The following is a 16,015-nucleotide window of genomic DNA, read 5'->3' on the forward strand; positions in this document are numbered from 1 at the left end:
TTAAAAAAAAGATTTATTTTTATTTCTTTGAAAAGCAGTGTTACTGGGAGAGGGGAGTTGGGGGAGAGAGAGATCTTCCATCTGTCAGTTCACTCCCCAAAATGGCCACAACTGCAGATGCTGTGCCAGGCCTAAGCCAGGAGCCCAGAGCTTTCTCTGGGTCTCCCGCATAGGTGCAGGGGTCCAAGCACTTGGGCCATCCTCTGTGCTTTCCCAGGCTCATTAGCAAGGAGATAGATCAGAAGTGGAGCAGCAGCGGGACAGGAACCTGCACCCACATGGGATGCTGGTGAGGCAGGCAGCAGCTTAACTCGCAACCCCACAACATTGGCTCCAAAATGTGTGTTCTTGTTTGGTATCTCCTATTTTTACTTTACATAAGTGGAGTTGTTATATGGATTTTAATATTTTTTGCGGTAACATAATTTTTTTTTTTTTTTGGACAGGCAGAGTTAGACAGTGAGAGAGACAGAGTGAAAGGTCTTTCTTCCGTTGGTTCACCCCCCAAATGGCCGCTACAGCCGGTGCGCTGTGCCGATCCGAAGCCAGGAGCCAGGTGCTACCTCCTGGTCTCCTATGTGGGTGCAGGGCCCAAGCACTTGGGCCATCCTCCACTGCCTTCCCAGGCCACAGCAGAGAGCTGGCCTGGAAAAGGAGCAACCGGGACAGAATCCAGCATCCCAACCGGGACTAGAACCTAGGATGCTGGTGCCGCAGGCGGAGGATTAGCCAAGTGAGCCGCGGCACCGGCCCATAATCTTATTTTTTAATTCAATTTTTCACGAACTTTTTGAAGTCTGCTTGTATCTATGCTGTATTCATATTCCTATCCTCCTCTCTGCTCCTAACTTCTGCCTCCCATCCTCCCTAGATGATCAGTGTTACAATATGCTATCATGTTAGTATGCTGTAGCTACAAATTACCACAAACTTTGTGGCTTTAAACAACATGACCCTGTGGGCCAGAAGTTCAACATCAGTTTCACTAGGCCAAAATCAAGGTGTCAGCAGAATCATGCTTCCTCTGGCAGCTCGAGGCGAGTGTGTTCCTTGGAGCTGCTGGAGACTGTGGGCATTCTTGGTGCCAACCTCACTCTGATTTCTGCCTGTGTAGTCACTTTGTTTCCTCTCCTTTGAGTGTGCAATCTTCCTTTGCTACTCTCATAACGATACTTTCACAACATTTACTGCCCATGTGGACAATCCAGTTTATTCACATCTGCATGGATCCCTTTCCACCCCTCCAACCTATAGTAGAGTAACATGCAAGTTCCAACAATTGGGATGAGAACATAATTTGGGGAACCATTATTAGTCTACTACAATGATCTACTCAAAGTTTTATATGTGCCTTTAGGTATAAGTATACATATGAACAATAGTTTATTTAGAAAATAAAGTGAAATAATATGGTCTCTGTTCAAATGCCACCTCCTCAAAGAAAATCCTACTTATCCCCTTATCCAAAACACTGTCCCAAGTCACTCTTTATCCCTTCATCTTTTTTTTTTTTTTTTTTTTTTTTTTTTTTTTTTTTTTTTTTACTTTTTGACAGGCAGAGTGGACAGTGAGAGAGAGAGACAGAGAGAAAGGTCTTCCTTTGCCGTTGGTTCGCCCTCCAATGGCCGCCGCGGCTGGCGCGCTGCGGCCAGCACACCGCGCTGATCCGATGGCAGGAGCCAGGTGCTTCTCCTGGTCTCCCATGGGGTGCAGGGCCCAAGCACTTGGGCCATCCTCCACTGCACTCCCTGGCCACAGCAGAGAGCTGGCCTGGAAGAGGGGCAACCGGGACAGAATCTGGCACCCCGACCGGGACTAGAACCCGGTGTGCCGGTGCCGCAAGGCAGAGGATTAGCCTAGTGAGCCGCGGCACCGGCTATCCCTTCATCTTCTAAAATTTTTCCTCCATGTGGCTGGTGCTGGTCTGTAGTGCCAGTATCCCATGTGGGTTCAGGTTTGAGTCCTGGCTGTTCCACTTCCACTCCAGCTCCCTGCTAATGCACCTGGGAAAGCAGCAGAAGATGGCCCAAGTCCTTGGGCCCCTGCACCCATGTGGGAGACTCAGAAGAAGCTCCTGGCTCCTGGGTTCAGCCTCATATAACCCAGTCATTGCAGACATTTAGGGAGAGAACCAGAGGATAGAAGATCTTTTTCTATTTCTATCTCTATCTCTTCCTCTCTCTCTGTAACTCTTTCAAATAAAAAAAAATTCTCTTAGCATTCATATCTTTCAGGACTTCCTGTTGCTAATAAAATAAGCAGAAAATGAGCATCAGGATTCATTAGGTAACATACAGAATCATCAGGGGCTTAGACACATCTCTCAGAGGATAAGTGCCTACACCACACTACTAGAGTGGTCCAGTGCATATGCTAGGGCAAGACAGCTGGCTATACCCTGCAGCATGTGCCCCCAGCTTCACTAGAGCTAGGTACAAGGCACTGTAGCTAGAACTTCATCCTTACTCCTCTGCAATTCTGTTGTCCTGACCAAAGGGGATTTTCTGTCGTGCTAACTTCTTTCACACACTTGCTTTCCTCATTTAGGAAGACCTACTATAGGTGAAGTTATGTAGTGAAAATTCTCCAACTCTTTTCTTTTCAAGAGAAATTTGCATTTTCCAGGTTTTTTTGCATTTCCATAGAAATGTCAGAATCAGGGCCCAGCATTGTGGCCTAGTGGGTAAATCTGCTGCCTACAATCCAGGCATCCCATATGGGCATTTGTTTGAGTCCCACTGCTCCATTTCCAAACTAGCTCCCTGCTAAAGGCCTGGAAAAAGCAATGGAAGATGGCCCAAGAGTTTGGATAACTGTTACTCACATGGAAGACCTGGAGGAAGCTCCTGGCTCCTGGCTTAAGCCTGGCCCAGCCCTGGCCATTGCATCCATTTGGGCAGTGAACCAGCAGATAGAAAATCTTTATGTCGCTCCAACTCTCTGTAACTCTGATTTTCAAAAATAAATAAATCTTCAAAAAACAAAACAACAACAAAATATTGGTGGAGTTTTTATTGTCCCCCCCCCCCCACCAAGTTTGGAGAGAATCAATATCTAATCACTATTCAGTCTTCTAATCCATGTATGTAGTCTATCTCTCCATTTTTGTGATATTTCATTTCTTCCAGAAATGTTTTGCAGTTTTAATTGTAGAGGTATTACATGCCTTGTGTTAAATTTATCCCTAAATATCTTTAATTTTATTTATTTTTAAAAGACTTATTTATTTATTGAAAGTCAGAGTTTGGCCGGCGCCGTGGCTTAACAGGCTAATCCTCCACCTTGAGGCGCCGGCACACCGGGTTCTAGTCCCGGTCGGGGCGCCGGATTCTATCCCGGTTGCCCCTCTTCCAGGCCAGCTCTCTGCTATGGCCCAGGAAGGTAGTGGAGGATGGCCCAAGTCCTTGGGCCCTGCACCCGCATGGGAGACCAGCAGAAGCACCTGGCTCCTGGCTTCAGATCGGCGAGATGCGCTGGCCGCAGCGGCCATTGGAGGTTGAACCAACGGCAAAAAGGAAGACCTTTCTCTCTGTCTCTCTCTCTATCCACTCTGCCTGTCAAAAAAAAAAAAAAAAAAGTCAGAGTTAGAGAGGGAGGGAGGGAGAAAGGGGGTTGGGGAGAAATCTTCCAACCACTGGTTCACTTCCCAGATGGCTAAATGGCCAGTGAAGCTAGGAGCCAGGAACTTCATCTGTGTCTCCTATGTGTGTGTGTCAGGGGCCCAAACACTTGGATCATCTTCTGCTGCTTTTCTCAGGGCCATTGGCAAGAGCTGGATCAGAAATGGAGTAGCCTGGACTTCCCATATGGAATGCTGGCATTGAGGTGGCAGCTTTCCCTGCTATGGTATAACACTGGCCCCTAAATATCTTTCTTTTTAGATGCTATCAAAACGGAATTGTTTACACTTAAATTTCTAATCATTTGATGATTATAAATAAAGGCTTAGTCTTTGACTTACAGTGGTTCAAGTTTCAACTTTATGATTGTGTGAAAGTAATATACATTCAGTAGAAACTACTTCAGATTTTGAATTTTGATCATTTCTAGGCTGGTGATATGTGATATGATAATCTCTCTTGAAGCTGGGAAGTGGCAGCAGGCCACAGTTTCCAGTCAGAAACAAAGCACAAGGATAAGTAACTATACCTTACAGTGTAATGCATTGCTACGGTATTCAATAGGTTAAGTGTATTAAATGCATTTTCAGCTTGTGATGATTTTATTGGGATATAACTCCACTGTAAGTTGAGAAGCATCTGTAAATAAAATTTTATATTAATTTTGTACCCAGCAACTTTGCTAAATTCTCTCATTAGTTCTGGTAGTTGTATTATAGATTCTTTCAGATCTTCTACATAAACCATCATGAATTCTATGAATAGAATTTTACTTCTTTGTTTTTTAAATGTACAGTTTTTCTTCTTTCACTTACTTTATTGCACTAGCTAGAATGCCTAGTAAAACATGGAATACATGTGGTGAGAATAGAAATCATTCTTTGGTTCTTTATTTTAGGGGAACAACATTTTTCTTCCACCATGCAATATGAGGATAGCTGCAGGTTTTTGTATGTCCTATCAGGTGAAGGAAATTTCCTTCTAACATTTTGAGGACTTTTAACATGAATTGGTGTTGAATCTTATTAAAAGGTACTCCCTACACTTATTGTGAACAATTTTTCTTCATTCTGTTAATGTAATAAATGACGCTGATAATCTTTAAGTGTTAATTAACGTTAATAGTTCATTATTGGCATAAAACTAATTTGGTCAGGATTATTTAAAAATTAATTCATTGTTATGATTTTTGTATTGAGAGACAGAGAAAGGCAGAAAAACATAAACTTTCCATTCCCTTAACTGCCTGGACTGGACCAGGCTGAAAGCAGGAGCTAGGAATTCAGTCCTGGGTCTCACACTTGGGCAGCAAGGACCTAACTAACTTGAGCTATCACTCCTGCCTCCCAGGGTACCCATTAGCAAGAAGCTTGAATCAGAAATAGAACTGAGACTTGAATGCATTAACTTTGAAATGGGATGTGTCCCAAGCAGTGTCCTTGCCACTGTGCCAAACATCTTTCTCTAGGATCCTCTTTTTATACTGATCAGTATATTCTCTCTCTCTTTTTTTTTTAAACTTTTATTTAATGAATATAAATTTCCAAAGTACAGCTTATGGATTACAATGGCTCCCCCCCATAACTTCCCTCCCACCCGCAACCCTCCCCTTTCCCGCTTCCTCTCCCCTTCCGTTCACATCAAGATTCATTTTCAATTCTCTTTATATACAGAAGATCAGTTTAGTCTATATTAAGTAAAGATTTCAACAGTTTGCACCCACATAGCAACACAAAGTGAAAAATACTGTTGGAGTATTACTTATAGCATTAAATCACAATGTACAGCACATTAAGGACATGGATCCTACATGATATTTTTTTAAGAATTGATTAATTTTCTATGCAATTTCCAATTTAACACCAAGGTTTTTTTTTTTTCATTTTCAATTATCTTTATATACAGAAGATCGATTCAGTATATACTAAGTAAAGATTTCATCAGTTTGCACCCACACAGAAACACAAGGTGTAAAAATACTGTTTCAGTACTAGTTATATCATCACTTCACATTAGACAACACATTAAGGACAGATCCCACATGAGACGTCAGTACACAGTGACTCCTGTTGTTGATTTAACAATTTGACACTCTTGTTTATGGCGTCAGTAATCTCCCTAGGCGTTAGTCATGAGTTGCCGAGGCTATGGAAGCCTTTAGGGTTCGCCTTTGGAGTTCGCCAGCTCTGATCTTACTTAGACAAGGTCATAGTCAAAGTGGAAGTTCTCTCCTCCCTTCAGAGAAAGGTACCTCCTTCTTTGATGGCCCCGTTCTTTCCACTGGGATCTCACTCGCAGAGATCTTTCTTTAAATTTTAACTGAAAAGTGATCCCTGTTAAATATAAGAGTGGGAAAAAGAGAGGGAGGAGATGTACAATTTGGGGCATCTCAATCGGACTTGCCCCAAATTGTGGAGTTAGAAACTTGCCAGGGGATTCCAATACAATCCCATCAAGGTGGCATGTACCAATGCCATCTCACTAGTCCAAGTGATCATCTGCAGTTTACAATGATCACACTGATAGGTCTAAGAGTCAAAGGGATCACACAAACAAGACTAGTGTCTGCTAATACTAACTGATAGAACCAAAAAGGGAGAGGACAATCCAACATGGGAAGTGGGAGACACAGCAGACTCATAGAATGGCAGATGTCCTAAATAACACTCTGGCCTCAGAATCAGCCCTTAAGGCATTCAGATCTGGCTCAAGATCCCATGAGAGTATTTTAGGCATGGAAAGCCAAGACACTCTGGAGGAAAAAAAAAAAAGAAGACCTAAATGAAAGTATATTCTCTTTTTAATATATTACTGTATTCAATTTGCTATTATTGTGGTAAAAATTTGTGTCTAATTTATGAGTAATTTTGATCTGTAATTTCTCTTTTGTCAGACTTTGGTATCAGAATAGTCCTTTGGCATCTGAGTAATGAGTAAACAAATCAGAAGCTTTCCCTTCTCCTGTATTTTCTGGATGAATCTGACTAGGATTGGTGCTATTTTATGCTTAGTTGTTTGATAGAACTCAGTGAAACTACCTGGATCCGAATGTTTATTTCTAGGCATGTCATTGACAGAAAATTATTTGTTTACTAAGTGTTGAGATTAGGATTTTCTCTTTTTTTTTTTTTCCTATGCCAGATCTGCTAGGTTGTATGTTTTTAAGAAATTTCTCATTTCATCTAAATTGACAAATCTACTGGCACAGATTTTTCATGGTATTTTCTTAACTTTTAATGTCTATTGAATAATCTATTGTGATTCTTGCCATTTGTGTTCTCTTCTCTCTTCCTTAATCAAATAAACAATGGACTGTGCTCTACTTCCCAGATTCATGTTCAAAACCTCACCCAGAGCACCTGTGTTGTAATACAGCAGGTTAAGCTGCCACCTGTTAACACCAGCATCCAACATGGGCATTGATTCATGTCCCGGTTACTCCATTTTATTATTATTTTTTAAAGATTTATTTTATTTATTTGAAAGGCAGGTTTGAGAGAGGAACAGAGCAGTCTTCCAACGGCTGGTTCACTCCCTAAATGGCCGCAATGGCAAGATCAAAGCCAGGCGCTTCTTCAGGGCCTCCCACATGGGTACAGAGGCCCAAGGACTTGGGCCATCTTCTGTTGCTTTCTCTATTTGTAGGGAGCAGGATCAGAAGGTGAGGATCTAGGCCTCCAATGGGCACCCATATGGGATGCCAGTACTGCAGGCAGCAGCTTTACCCGCTACGCCATAGTGCTGGCCCTAACCTTTTCTCTTGAGTATGAGTCATGTTTTTCTGTTTCCTAGTATTTATAATAACTTTGGACCTTATCAGACATTAATGATAATGGCATAATTTCTTCTGGATTTTGTTATATTCTTCCAAAGACTATTGAACTATTTATTTTTTATTTTAAATTTAGCAGAAAGTCAACCTGCCTTGACTCAAACTTGTAATTTGTTTCTCCAGTGATGGAAACAGAAGCAGCTGAAATGTCCATGCATTTTGCTTAGCCTAACATCTTTTGCTTGGGGCCAATCCCATGCATGTGTAACGGAGGGGTCAACCATAGATTTTGGCAGAGATAATACACAAAATTCTGGCTGTCTCCTTTCTGTATTCTCCTCCTATCAATTTACAGCACCACGGTTGCTCTAAATTCCGTCCTCTGGTTTTCAAGGCAGTAAAATTGAAGAACTCTGCTATTTGCTTCACATGGTGCAGACTTGTTGCTACTCTGATGCTAAAACCCATAAACATGAGAAACAACCAGTGCCATTCCTTCTTTCTAATGTTGCTTCCCTACTTCTACCCCACAGCTCTGTCTGCTTATGGGCATTCTCCAGTGTCTTCCGGTAATTTTTTATACCATTTTCAGAGGTACATTTCTTACCTGCAAGTCTTGCAGAACTTCCTAGTAATCAATGTTTGTTGCATTTCATTAAATTAATCATATGTAATAGCCTGGGGGGACAGCCTTAAGAGTTTGATAGTATTTCATTAAGATATTTTTGTTGAGTTTCTATAACCAAGAACCCTGGAATCATCTTCTTCCTACTGTTCTCTAGTCTGCTCAGCAAACCCTTCTATTGCCTGAGCCATTGATACCTTTCTAATAAATTCATTTTCATTATTTATGTTGGCCATAGGTCATTCTATCGCACACAAAGAACCAGAACTTGTACAGTACACATTGTAGAAAATATACTCTCTGGGGCTGGAGCTGTGGCGCAGCAGATTAAGCTGCCATCTGCAGTGCCGGCATTCTAGTTCCAGCTGCTCTGCTTCTAATCCAGCTCTCTGCTTATGACCTGGGAAAGCATTGCGAGATGGCTCAAGTGCTTGGGCCCCTGCATCCATGTGGGAGACCTGGAAGAAGTTCCTGGCTGCTGGCTTTTATCTGGCCCAGCCCTGACTGTTGTAGCTATTTGGGGAGTGAACTAGCAGTTGGAAGATCTCTCTCGCCTTCTCTGGATCTCTGCCTTTCAAATAAATAAATTAAAAAAAAATTTTTTTAACTCTATACCTGTCATCTAAAAATACTAAACAGTTACCCATCATCATTGTTCCCAAAGCAAACTTCAGAATTCATTTATCTTTCATGTTTTTGCCTCATATTTGCATACAAATGCTCTAGTCTTCTGGTTTAAGAGTGATTAGCCTTTGGCCTCTATTTAGTGTTGTCTTCCATCTTTGCTAAACATAGAATTGAGAGGATTTGATCTTAAGAATAGTGAACAAGGAGAAGCTGTATGAAAGATTTCTTATTTCCCCAGTGTGCCCAAACTTTATTTTTAGGGTTAGAATTGATTATACAACTCCAACTCCAAAAAGTGTACCAGCAGTATTAGGAGGAGGGTTTCTGGCTGACAGGAAAGGCATTTATCAGGGTGAAGTACGAAGGCAGAGGTCCATGATGTTTGAGTATGTGAACAGAACAGATGACAACTCCTGGATGCTAGAAACCAAGTCTGAGTTGGTTGGTATGTGAGGAAAACTGCACTAAAGCAACTAACTTAAAAGGCACTCAGTCATTTCTCTCCAAATCAGTATGTTGTTTGGCAATTATTATTTCTTCTATTTATGTCTCTGATGTCAGAAAATCCTTGCTTCTTCCTTAATGCTGTTTTGGAAGGAAAGCTTCTAATATGCTTAGCATATTAAATTTAGGTGAGAAGTGTGCTGAAAGACTATTTATCACATTCATTCTCGAAGACACAATTGCTTTAAGGTAATATCCAGGAAAACGAAGGAGGCACCCTTCTATGTCCCCCCTCCCTCCTTTTTTTTGCTCCAGGTAGAATGCCCTCCCCCCTGCGCTCCCACTCATATCTGTCTGGAATCCCTAGTTTTGATAAACCCCATTCAAATACAGCCCCAAGGCTAAGGTCTCTCTGGCTACCTTGCCACATCCTCCTCACTCCCACTCCTCATGCCCCTTGGTACCTCCCCTGTGAGGTATTCTAAGCATGGGGACAAATCCTAATCTCAACACAAAATTTCAGAGACAAGAATATCCACTGCCCTCCTCCTCTTCACGTTAAAAAAAAAATCTTATTACACGTTTGCTTGAGAGAAGCAGGTTCAACACTTCAAAAGCCATTTTACCAAAAATCCCAGCACGGATCCATGCTGATGAACATCCCCACCTCCTCGCCCATTTTTTTTCTTCACAGCACGCGTGGGCCTGACGTTACCTGCTCACCACATCCACAGTGCTGACATACAGCAAGCACCTAATAACTGCTGACTCCCTGGAGACCCCTCAGGCGAGCGCGCTAAAGGAAAACGGTAACACTGACTACATTCAGCTTTTCTCCTTTGAGGTCTGGAAGTGAGGGTGGGGGCAGCCAGCCCCTGAAAATGAACGTTTCTTCCGGAGGAAAAGAAAAATAAAAAAAGCTTTGAGATGGCGAATTCTAGCCCTAACTCCGCCACGCCCTAAGTGGAATTAGGCCGGATTTTTCAAAGACGCGGTTTTTTTTTCATTCCTACAGAACCAGATGCTAACTCAGTCAGGCACTGCAGCTTCTAAAACACACGAAACGAATCGAGATTTCCGGCCTCACTGATCCCAGGCACAATCTAGCGCTCAAAAGGAAACGAAAGAACGACTTCTTTTAGAGGCGACTCTCGCACTAAGAACCGGAACTGTCCCCCGGGCTGGCGAGTCCACTGTAGCAGCGAAAACGCGTTGTCCACCGCGTCAAGGAAAAAGACGAGGAGCACCCCCAGAACCAGGCAGTCACAGGGGGTGACTTGGAAGCGAAGGGACGGCGTTTGCTCGCCGGAACGCGGAGTTTAACGCCGGTGACAAGGAATCAGTGTGGTGTGGAAAGGGTTAAAACCGGGATTCTCTTTATGTTCTTGGAATTGTATCTACTAGTCGCATTGAACCTGGTAAAAACGAATTAGAAAGTAAAATACAAGAACTACCAAAAAAAAAAAGTTACACCAGGAAAAAAAAAAATCTGGAGCTCTAAGGGCGCCGGCGTCTCCAAGAATCCCGCAATTAGTGCAGAGAGACGTGTTTGGCTCCTCTCGCGCCCCGTACGACGAGCTTGCTGGGCCTCCGCAGGCCACGCCCCTCGCAGAGAGGACCAACGCGAGGCTGCCCGCGTCGTGCCTGCAGCGCGCGCCAATAACTGGCCCGGCAGAGGCAGAAGACGCACAGTCCTCTTTCCGGAAGATCGCCTGAACCCGGAAACAGAGGCACTCGGGGCCCGGCACGGCCACAGCCACCTCTTTCGTGGGAGGGAATGCACATGCGCACAGGGGTCCTCAACAAACCCTTAAATACCGTCATGCGGGCGCGTGCGGCCTCTTTCCCTGCCGCCGCCGAGACGCGCGGAGGCGGAGGCCCGGGGTGAGTGTGGGGCGAGACTGCGAGTCGTGTGGCTGTGGCGGCGAGCGGCTGGGGTGGATTATGAGTGCCTGGTTCTAAACCGAGTTAAGCAGTTGTGTTTTCCTTGCAGTGCGTTCAAGATTCGGCTTCACCCGTAACCCACCGCCATGGCCGAGGAAGGGTGAGTCCAGGGGCCGGGGAGTTGGGGTTCGCGTAGGCCGCGGGTCGGGAGCCGGCTGCGTGGGGCTGGGTCGGTCTGGGCGCCAGAGCGCGCCTGCGGAGCTTCGCTGCTGTGTGTGCCGGGGTACGTGGTGGGAAGATTGCGTGACCTGGCTGTCCTGTCTTTAGCATTGCTGCTGGAGGTGTAATGGACGTGAATACTGCTTTACAAGAGGTGCTGAAGACCGCCCTCATCCATGATGGCCTAGCACGTGGAATTCGTGAAGCTGCCAAAGCCTTAGACAAGTACGTGTATCAGTCTCAATACTGTGGGTTGTTGCAGCCGGAACAAAACTGCAGCCAAGGGAAGAAAGCGTGAAGTTAGCACAAAAGTTCTGAATGGCATCCGTCCTACAAGAGACCTAGGAAAAGGTATCAGAACTCAGATCTTGTGTAGCCCACCGAGGACACGTGGCTTGCTGTGTGTAGTGGGGGTGAGCGCTGGGTTTCAAGCCGAGTAGAACTACAGTGTTTGAATGATGACTGGAATTGTCGGATACCCCTTCACTCCTTCCTGAGTGACACACTGCAGTCTGACAAACCTGTAGGTTCCCGGGAATCGTGGGGAGGCTCAGCAGAGCCAGCATGAATCTACCGGAACGTTGAGCTCCTGTTTGTTGCAGAAGTACCTGGGTTTGTACTTTCTGTGCCTACAACTGGTAATTAGTTGGAATCTGGAATGGTTAAGTAACTAATCTAGTTCTGATGTTTATTGGGCTGGTTAGGTTGGCAAAACAAAATTCTTGAGTTTAATTTCAATGAACTCAAGATATTTACACAGTAAGGGATTTGTCATTTAGTAAGAGCTGAGCACATAGTAAACACTCCTGCTGGGATGCAGTTTGGTAGATTTGAATCTTCTGCAGATTTATGAGTGCCGTGTTTACAAAAAAATAACAAAACTGTCTTGGTTTTGTTTGACCACAAATACATGACATACCTGTGTACGAACCTGATATTTTTGGGGTGAGATTTGCTGAAGATTGTCAGGGATTTTTAAAAGCAAATTGACTGGGTTCGTTAACAGGTGTGTCAGATTTACAATGGGTTGTGTAATGGGTCTACTGCAGAATCATTACTGAATGTAGGGAGTGCAAAGAAACCTTTGAAAGTACAGGAGTATTTGCTGTAGGCCTGAATTTGTGATTTTTTTTTTTCCCATTTCAGGCGCCAAGCCCATCTTTGTGTGCTTGCATCTAACTGCGATGAGCCCATGTATGTCAAGCTGGTGGAGGCCCTGTGTGCTGAGCACCAGATCAACCTCATTAAAGTAAGTTACTGGTCTGCATCAAGATGCCTGCCTGAAAATTCGGCTCCTTTTTGCAGGTGTAAATACAGGGACCTGATGGGGGTTGTGGGGAAGCTCATTGTAGGAGCACTTACACCTGCAGAAAGAAGTGCTGATTTTGGTGTAGGATAGGGAACAAAGATTGAGTGCTAATGGTGCTGTGAATGATGACAACTGGCTCCCTCTACTGAACTGCCTTGAGGAAACTGCCATGTCACCCTACTGACTACAGCCACCTCTCTGCTTCATTTCATGTCGGTGGCTTAATGTCTGCTAATAGTGATTTTTCTTTTCTAAATCCCCCCAATAGGTTGATGACAACAAGAAACTCGGGGAATGGGTAGGCCTCTGTAAAATTGACCGAGAAGGGAAACCCCGCAAAGTGGTTGGTTGCAGTTGCGTAGTGGTTAAGGTAAGTCAGTTTTTATCTTGGGGGTGAAGATTGTGCCAATTGACCATATATATAACCTTATATTCAAATAAGATTGAGAGCCATGTGAAGGAAAAAATAGCTGTCAATGGCTTGGAAAACTCGGGATTTTAGAAATGAAATGTAAGCTTAACTTAGAAGCCAGCCAGTGAATCTGCTTACCTGTTGTGTTTCTGCAGAAATCTAGAAAAAGCTGGCAATAGTAATGCCATGTTACGAGCCTTAAAGACATTGAAGTCTTTCAGGTCCCTGAAAATGGCTACAACAAACTTCTGTGATAAAGAAACATTTTTAAGGCATGGTTAATTAAAGGTTCATAATAATTAGTTGCTAAGGACTTCAAATGAGATGTGTAAATGTTAATAAGAAATTATTTTTTTTCAAGGACTACGGCAAAGAATCTCAGGCCAAGGATGTCATCGAAGAATACTTCAAATGCAAGAAATGAACAAATAAAAATTTGGCTCATATTCCTCTTGTCTGACATTTTATTTGGTGGTAAGATAAGTGAGTGAAAAAAACAAGCAATCTACAAATGTTGACTTGGAAAAGTTTACTGGAAGCATACTCTTAAAGCAGTTTCCAGTTTGACTTCCTGGTTTCTAGGTGAAAGCCTGTTCAGCCAATCAGTGACTACATGTGTTCCTTGGTGAAGCAGATGGGCTTGCCACAGGTTAATGGTGGCAACCAGGGGAAAATTGAAGCCAAGAGCAGCTTCTGGGTCTCCCACCCAGGTGCAGGGCCCAAGTCTTTGGGCCCTTCTCTACCTTCCCAGTTATATAGGGAGTTGGGTCTGAAGTGGAACAGCTAGGACTTGAATCTAAACTTTTGGATGCCAGTGCTGCAGGCTGGAGCTTTAACCTGCTGTGCTACAGAGCTGGCCCTGGTGACATAATTTGATTTAATCTCAACCTTAAGCTTCTGGTACAATTTTGTTGGAAGGAATAGATGAAACGTTTGCCTTTCATATGAAGTCAAGGGAAATTCTACCATGATTCAGGCTAGGGAAATAAGGGATAGTGTTGGAAGCTAGATAATAAGTGTTGAAAACAACTGAAGCTAGTCTGTCCTGATCCCTATACCTAATTTTGAGCTTTTGTCCATTTTGGCATGTTTGGGTTTTATATCAAGGCTCCTGTTAAATGACAAGGCTTTTTGTATTGAGATTATAGAAAGTCCACATTGTGACACTGATAGTGTGGTCATTGACCTTTCAGTGGCTTCAGTCCATGACTCCTGGTGTATTTGTTTTGGAAGTAAGTATTTTGTGTCCCTCAGCCTAATTCTTAGTCTCTTCTGTTCTCTGCTTACCCTTTCAGTTGTAATTTTGAGTTCAGACTGGGACATTTCTACTTTCATAGCTTCCTGTGATTCCTGTGTTCTGGCCCAGCTGTGAACAGTAAATCTGTTCCTGTCTCCATGACTGCCTTTCTGTTTCATTTCTTTTAAAGTATCACCTTAAAAACATGAGGAAAGCTGTAGGACATCTGGTATGTCCCAGACTGCACCAAATGTTTTCTATCCATTATTGCTTAACCAGTTTCCTAAGGCAGAGGCTTCTTAACCTGCCTCTACTTTGTTTTCCAGACATCTAGTTTATTTTCACGCAGAGTCAGCGCACCAACTAAATTGTTAACAGCGATGGAAGTGATCATGCTCCTTTCTTCATTTTGGGTCTTACAACATGAACTGCTCCAGATGTAACTTAAACCTTTGGAGGTGTGGTTTCTATATGCTCATGGACAGTGAGATTCATGAGTCATGTTTACACTGGTTTTAAGAAATCTCAAGGAGGGGGAGGTTGGTTCTTTGGAGCATCCAGCACCAGTATTGGTTTGAGTCCCTGCTGCTCTAGCCCCCTGTTAAAACACAAATAAAATGCGCACCCGAGCCGCCTACTCATTTTCTTCACTGTGCATCCTGGCATTGGGGTTGGTGACCCTGATGGCCAGATGGGCCGCTCTCCACTATGGCTCTGCAGTTCTTGGAGGAGATGTGAGCAATCTCTGCACAGTAGGATTTGTTACACATCAGCAGCACCTCCAGCTCCTTGACGTTGTGGACCAGGAGCTTCTGGAAGCCGCTGGGCAGCATGTGCTTGGTCTTGTTGCTCCGGTAGCCAATGTTGGGCATCAAGATCTGGCCCTTGAATCTTCTCTGCACCCTGTTATCAATACCTCTGGGTTTCTGCCAGTTATGCTTAATCTTGACATAATGGTCCAACTGGTGGCAGATGAACTTCTTGGTCCTCTTTTTGACGATCTTAGGCTTCACCAGGGGTCTGAGGGAGGCCATGGTGCCTCGAAAAGGCAGCCACCTCCGGAGGCAGCGCCAAGGAAGAGAAGGGAAGAGGGTGCGCATGGCCCAATTCTTTGGGCCCCTGCACCCAGGTGAGAGTCCCTGGCTCCTGGTTTCAGATAAGCTCAGCTCACCATAGTGGCCATGTGGGGAGTGAGGCAGCAGATGGAAGACCTCTGTATCTTTACCTCTCTAAAACTACCTTTCAAATCTTAAGGGTCCTGTGTGGTTCAGCTTGGGATCTTTTGTCAATGTGGGTTCTGGTGCTATGCTACTCAACGAACCTACTATCTGCTAATGCTCCTGGGAAGCAGCAGATGATGGCTCAGGTATTTTGAGTCCCTGCCACCCAAGTGGGAAACATGGAATTCCTGGCCCCTGGCTTTGGTTTAGCTGAGTCCTGGCTGTTGGAGGTATTTGGGGAGTGGGCCAGCACCCCTCCCCCACCCTTTAAAATTCTATACTACTGGGCCAGATAACTCTCCTCCATTTTCTTTATACTTTTGATTTAGTTTTGATTTTTATTAAAATTTCTGATAAGTCAATTTAAGTTTTAAGAACAGCAGGGCTGATGGTATGGCATAGCAGGCAAAGCTACCACCTGCATCCCATGTAGGTACAAGTTTGTGTCCTGGCTGCTCCACTTTTCATCCAGCTCCCTGCTAATGGCCTGGAAAAAGCAGTGGAAATGACTTGTGTTTGGGGCCCTGCACCCACGTGGGAGACAGGGATGAATCTCTTGACTTGGATCAGAACATTGTGCTCATCTAGTTAATGACCCAGTGGATGAAAGATCTCTATCAAAATAAATTTAAAAAAGGGCCTGTCA

General features: G+C 44.0%; 2 protein-coding genes and 3 non-coding genes across 5 annotated transcripts; 4 read left to right on the top strand and 1 right to left on the bottom strand.

The window, feature by feature from the left end:
* Positions 1 to 10,949: 10,949 nt before the first annotated feature.
* RPS12 (ribosomal protein S12) lies at positions 10,950 to 13,358 on the top strand. Its single transcript, XM_062186785.1, has 6 exons — positions 10,950 to 10,972; positions 11,082 to 11,132; positions 11,300 to 11,416; positions 12,338 to 12,440; positions 12,769 to 12,870; positions 13,274 to 13,358. Exons 2-6 carry the CDS (start codon positions 11,119 to 11,121, stop codon positions 13,334 to 13,336), a joined length of 399 nt encoding a protein of 132 aa, XP_062042769.1. The 5' UTR covers positions 10,950 to 10,972; positions 11,082 to 11,118; the 3' UTR covers positions 13,337 to 13,358.
* LOC133757243 (small nucleolar RNA SNORD101) lies at positions 11,641 to 11,712 on the top strand. Its single transcript, XR_009865617.1, has one exon. It is a non-coding gene; the product is annotated as a small nucleolar RNA SNORD101 (small nucleolar RNA).
* On the top strand, positions 12,616 to 12,691 carry LOC133757267 (small nucleolar RNA SNORD100). Its single transcript, XR_009865638.1, has one exon. It is a non-coding gene; the product is annotated as a small nucleolar RNA SNORD100 (small nucleolar RNA).
* Positions 13,027 to 13,155, top strand: LOC133757260 (small nucleolar RNA SNORA33). Its single transcript, XR_009865631.1, has one exon. It is a non-coding gene; the product is annotated as a small nucleolar RNA SNORA33 (small nucleolar RNA).
* Positions 13,359 to 14,796: 1,438 nt separating the features above from the next.
* LOC133757119 (large ribosomal subunit protein eL32-like) lies at positions 14,797 to 15,183 on the bottom strand. The gene has a single exon (XM_062187731.1). It carries the CDS (start codon positions 15,181 to 15,183, stop codon positions 14,797 to 14,799), a length of 387 nt encoding a protein of 128 aa, XP_062043715.1.
* Between the last annotated feature and the right edge of the window lie 832 nt (positions 15,184 to 16,015).

This window comes from Lepus europaeus, chromosome 3 (genome assembly GCF_033115175.1).
Source record: "Lepus europaeus isolate LE1 chromosome 3, mLepTim1.pri, whole genome shotgun sequence".
NCBI lineage: Eukaryota > Metazoa > Chordata > Mammalia > Lagomorpha > Leporidae > Lepus > Lepus europaeus.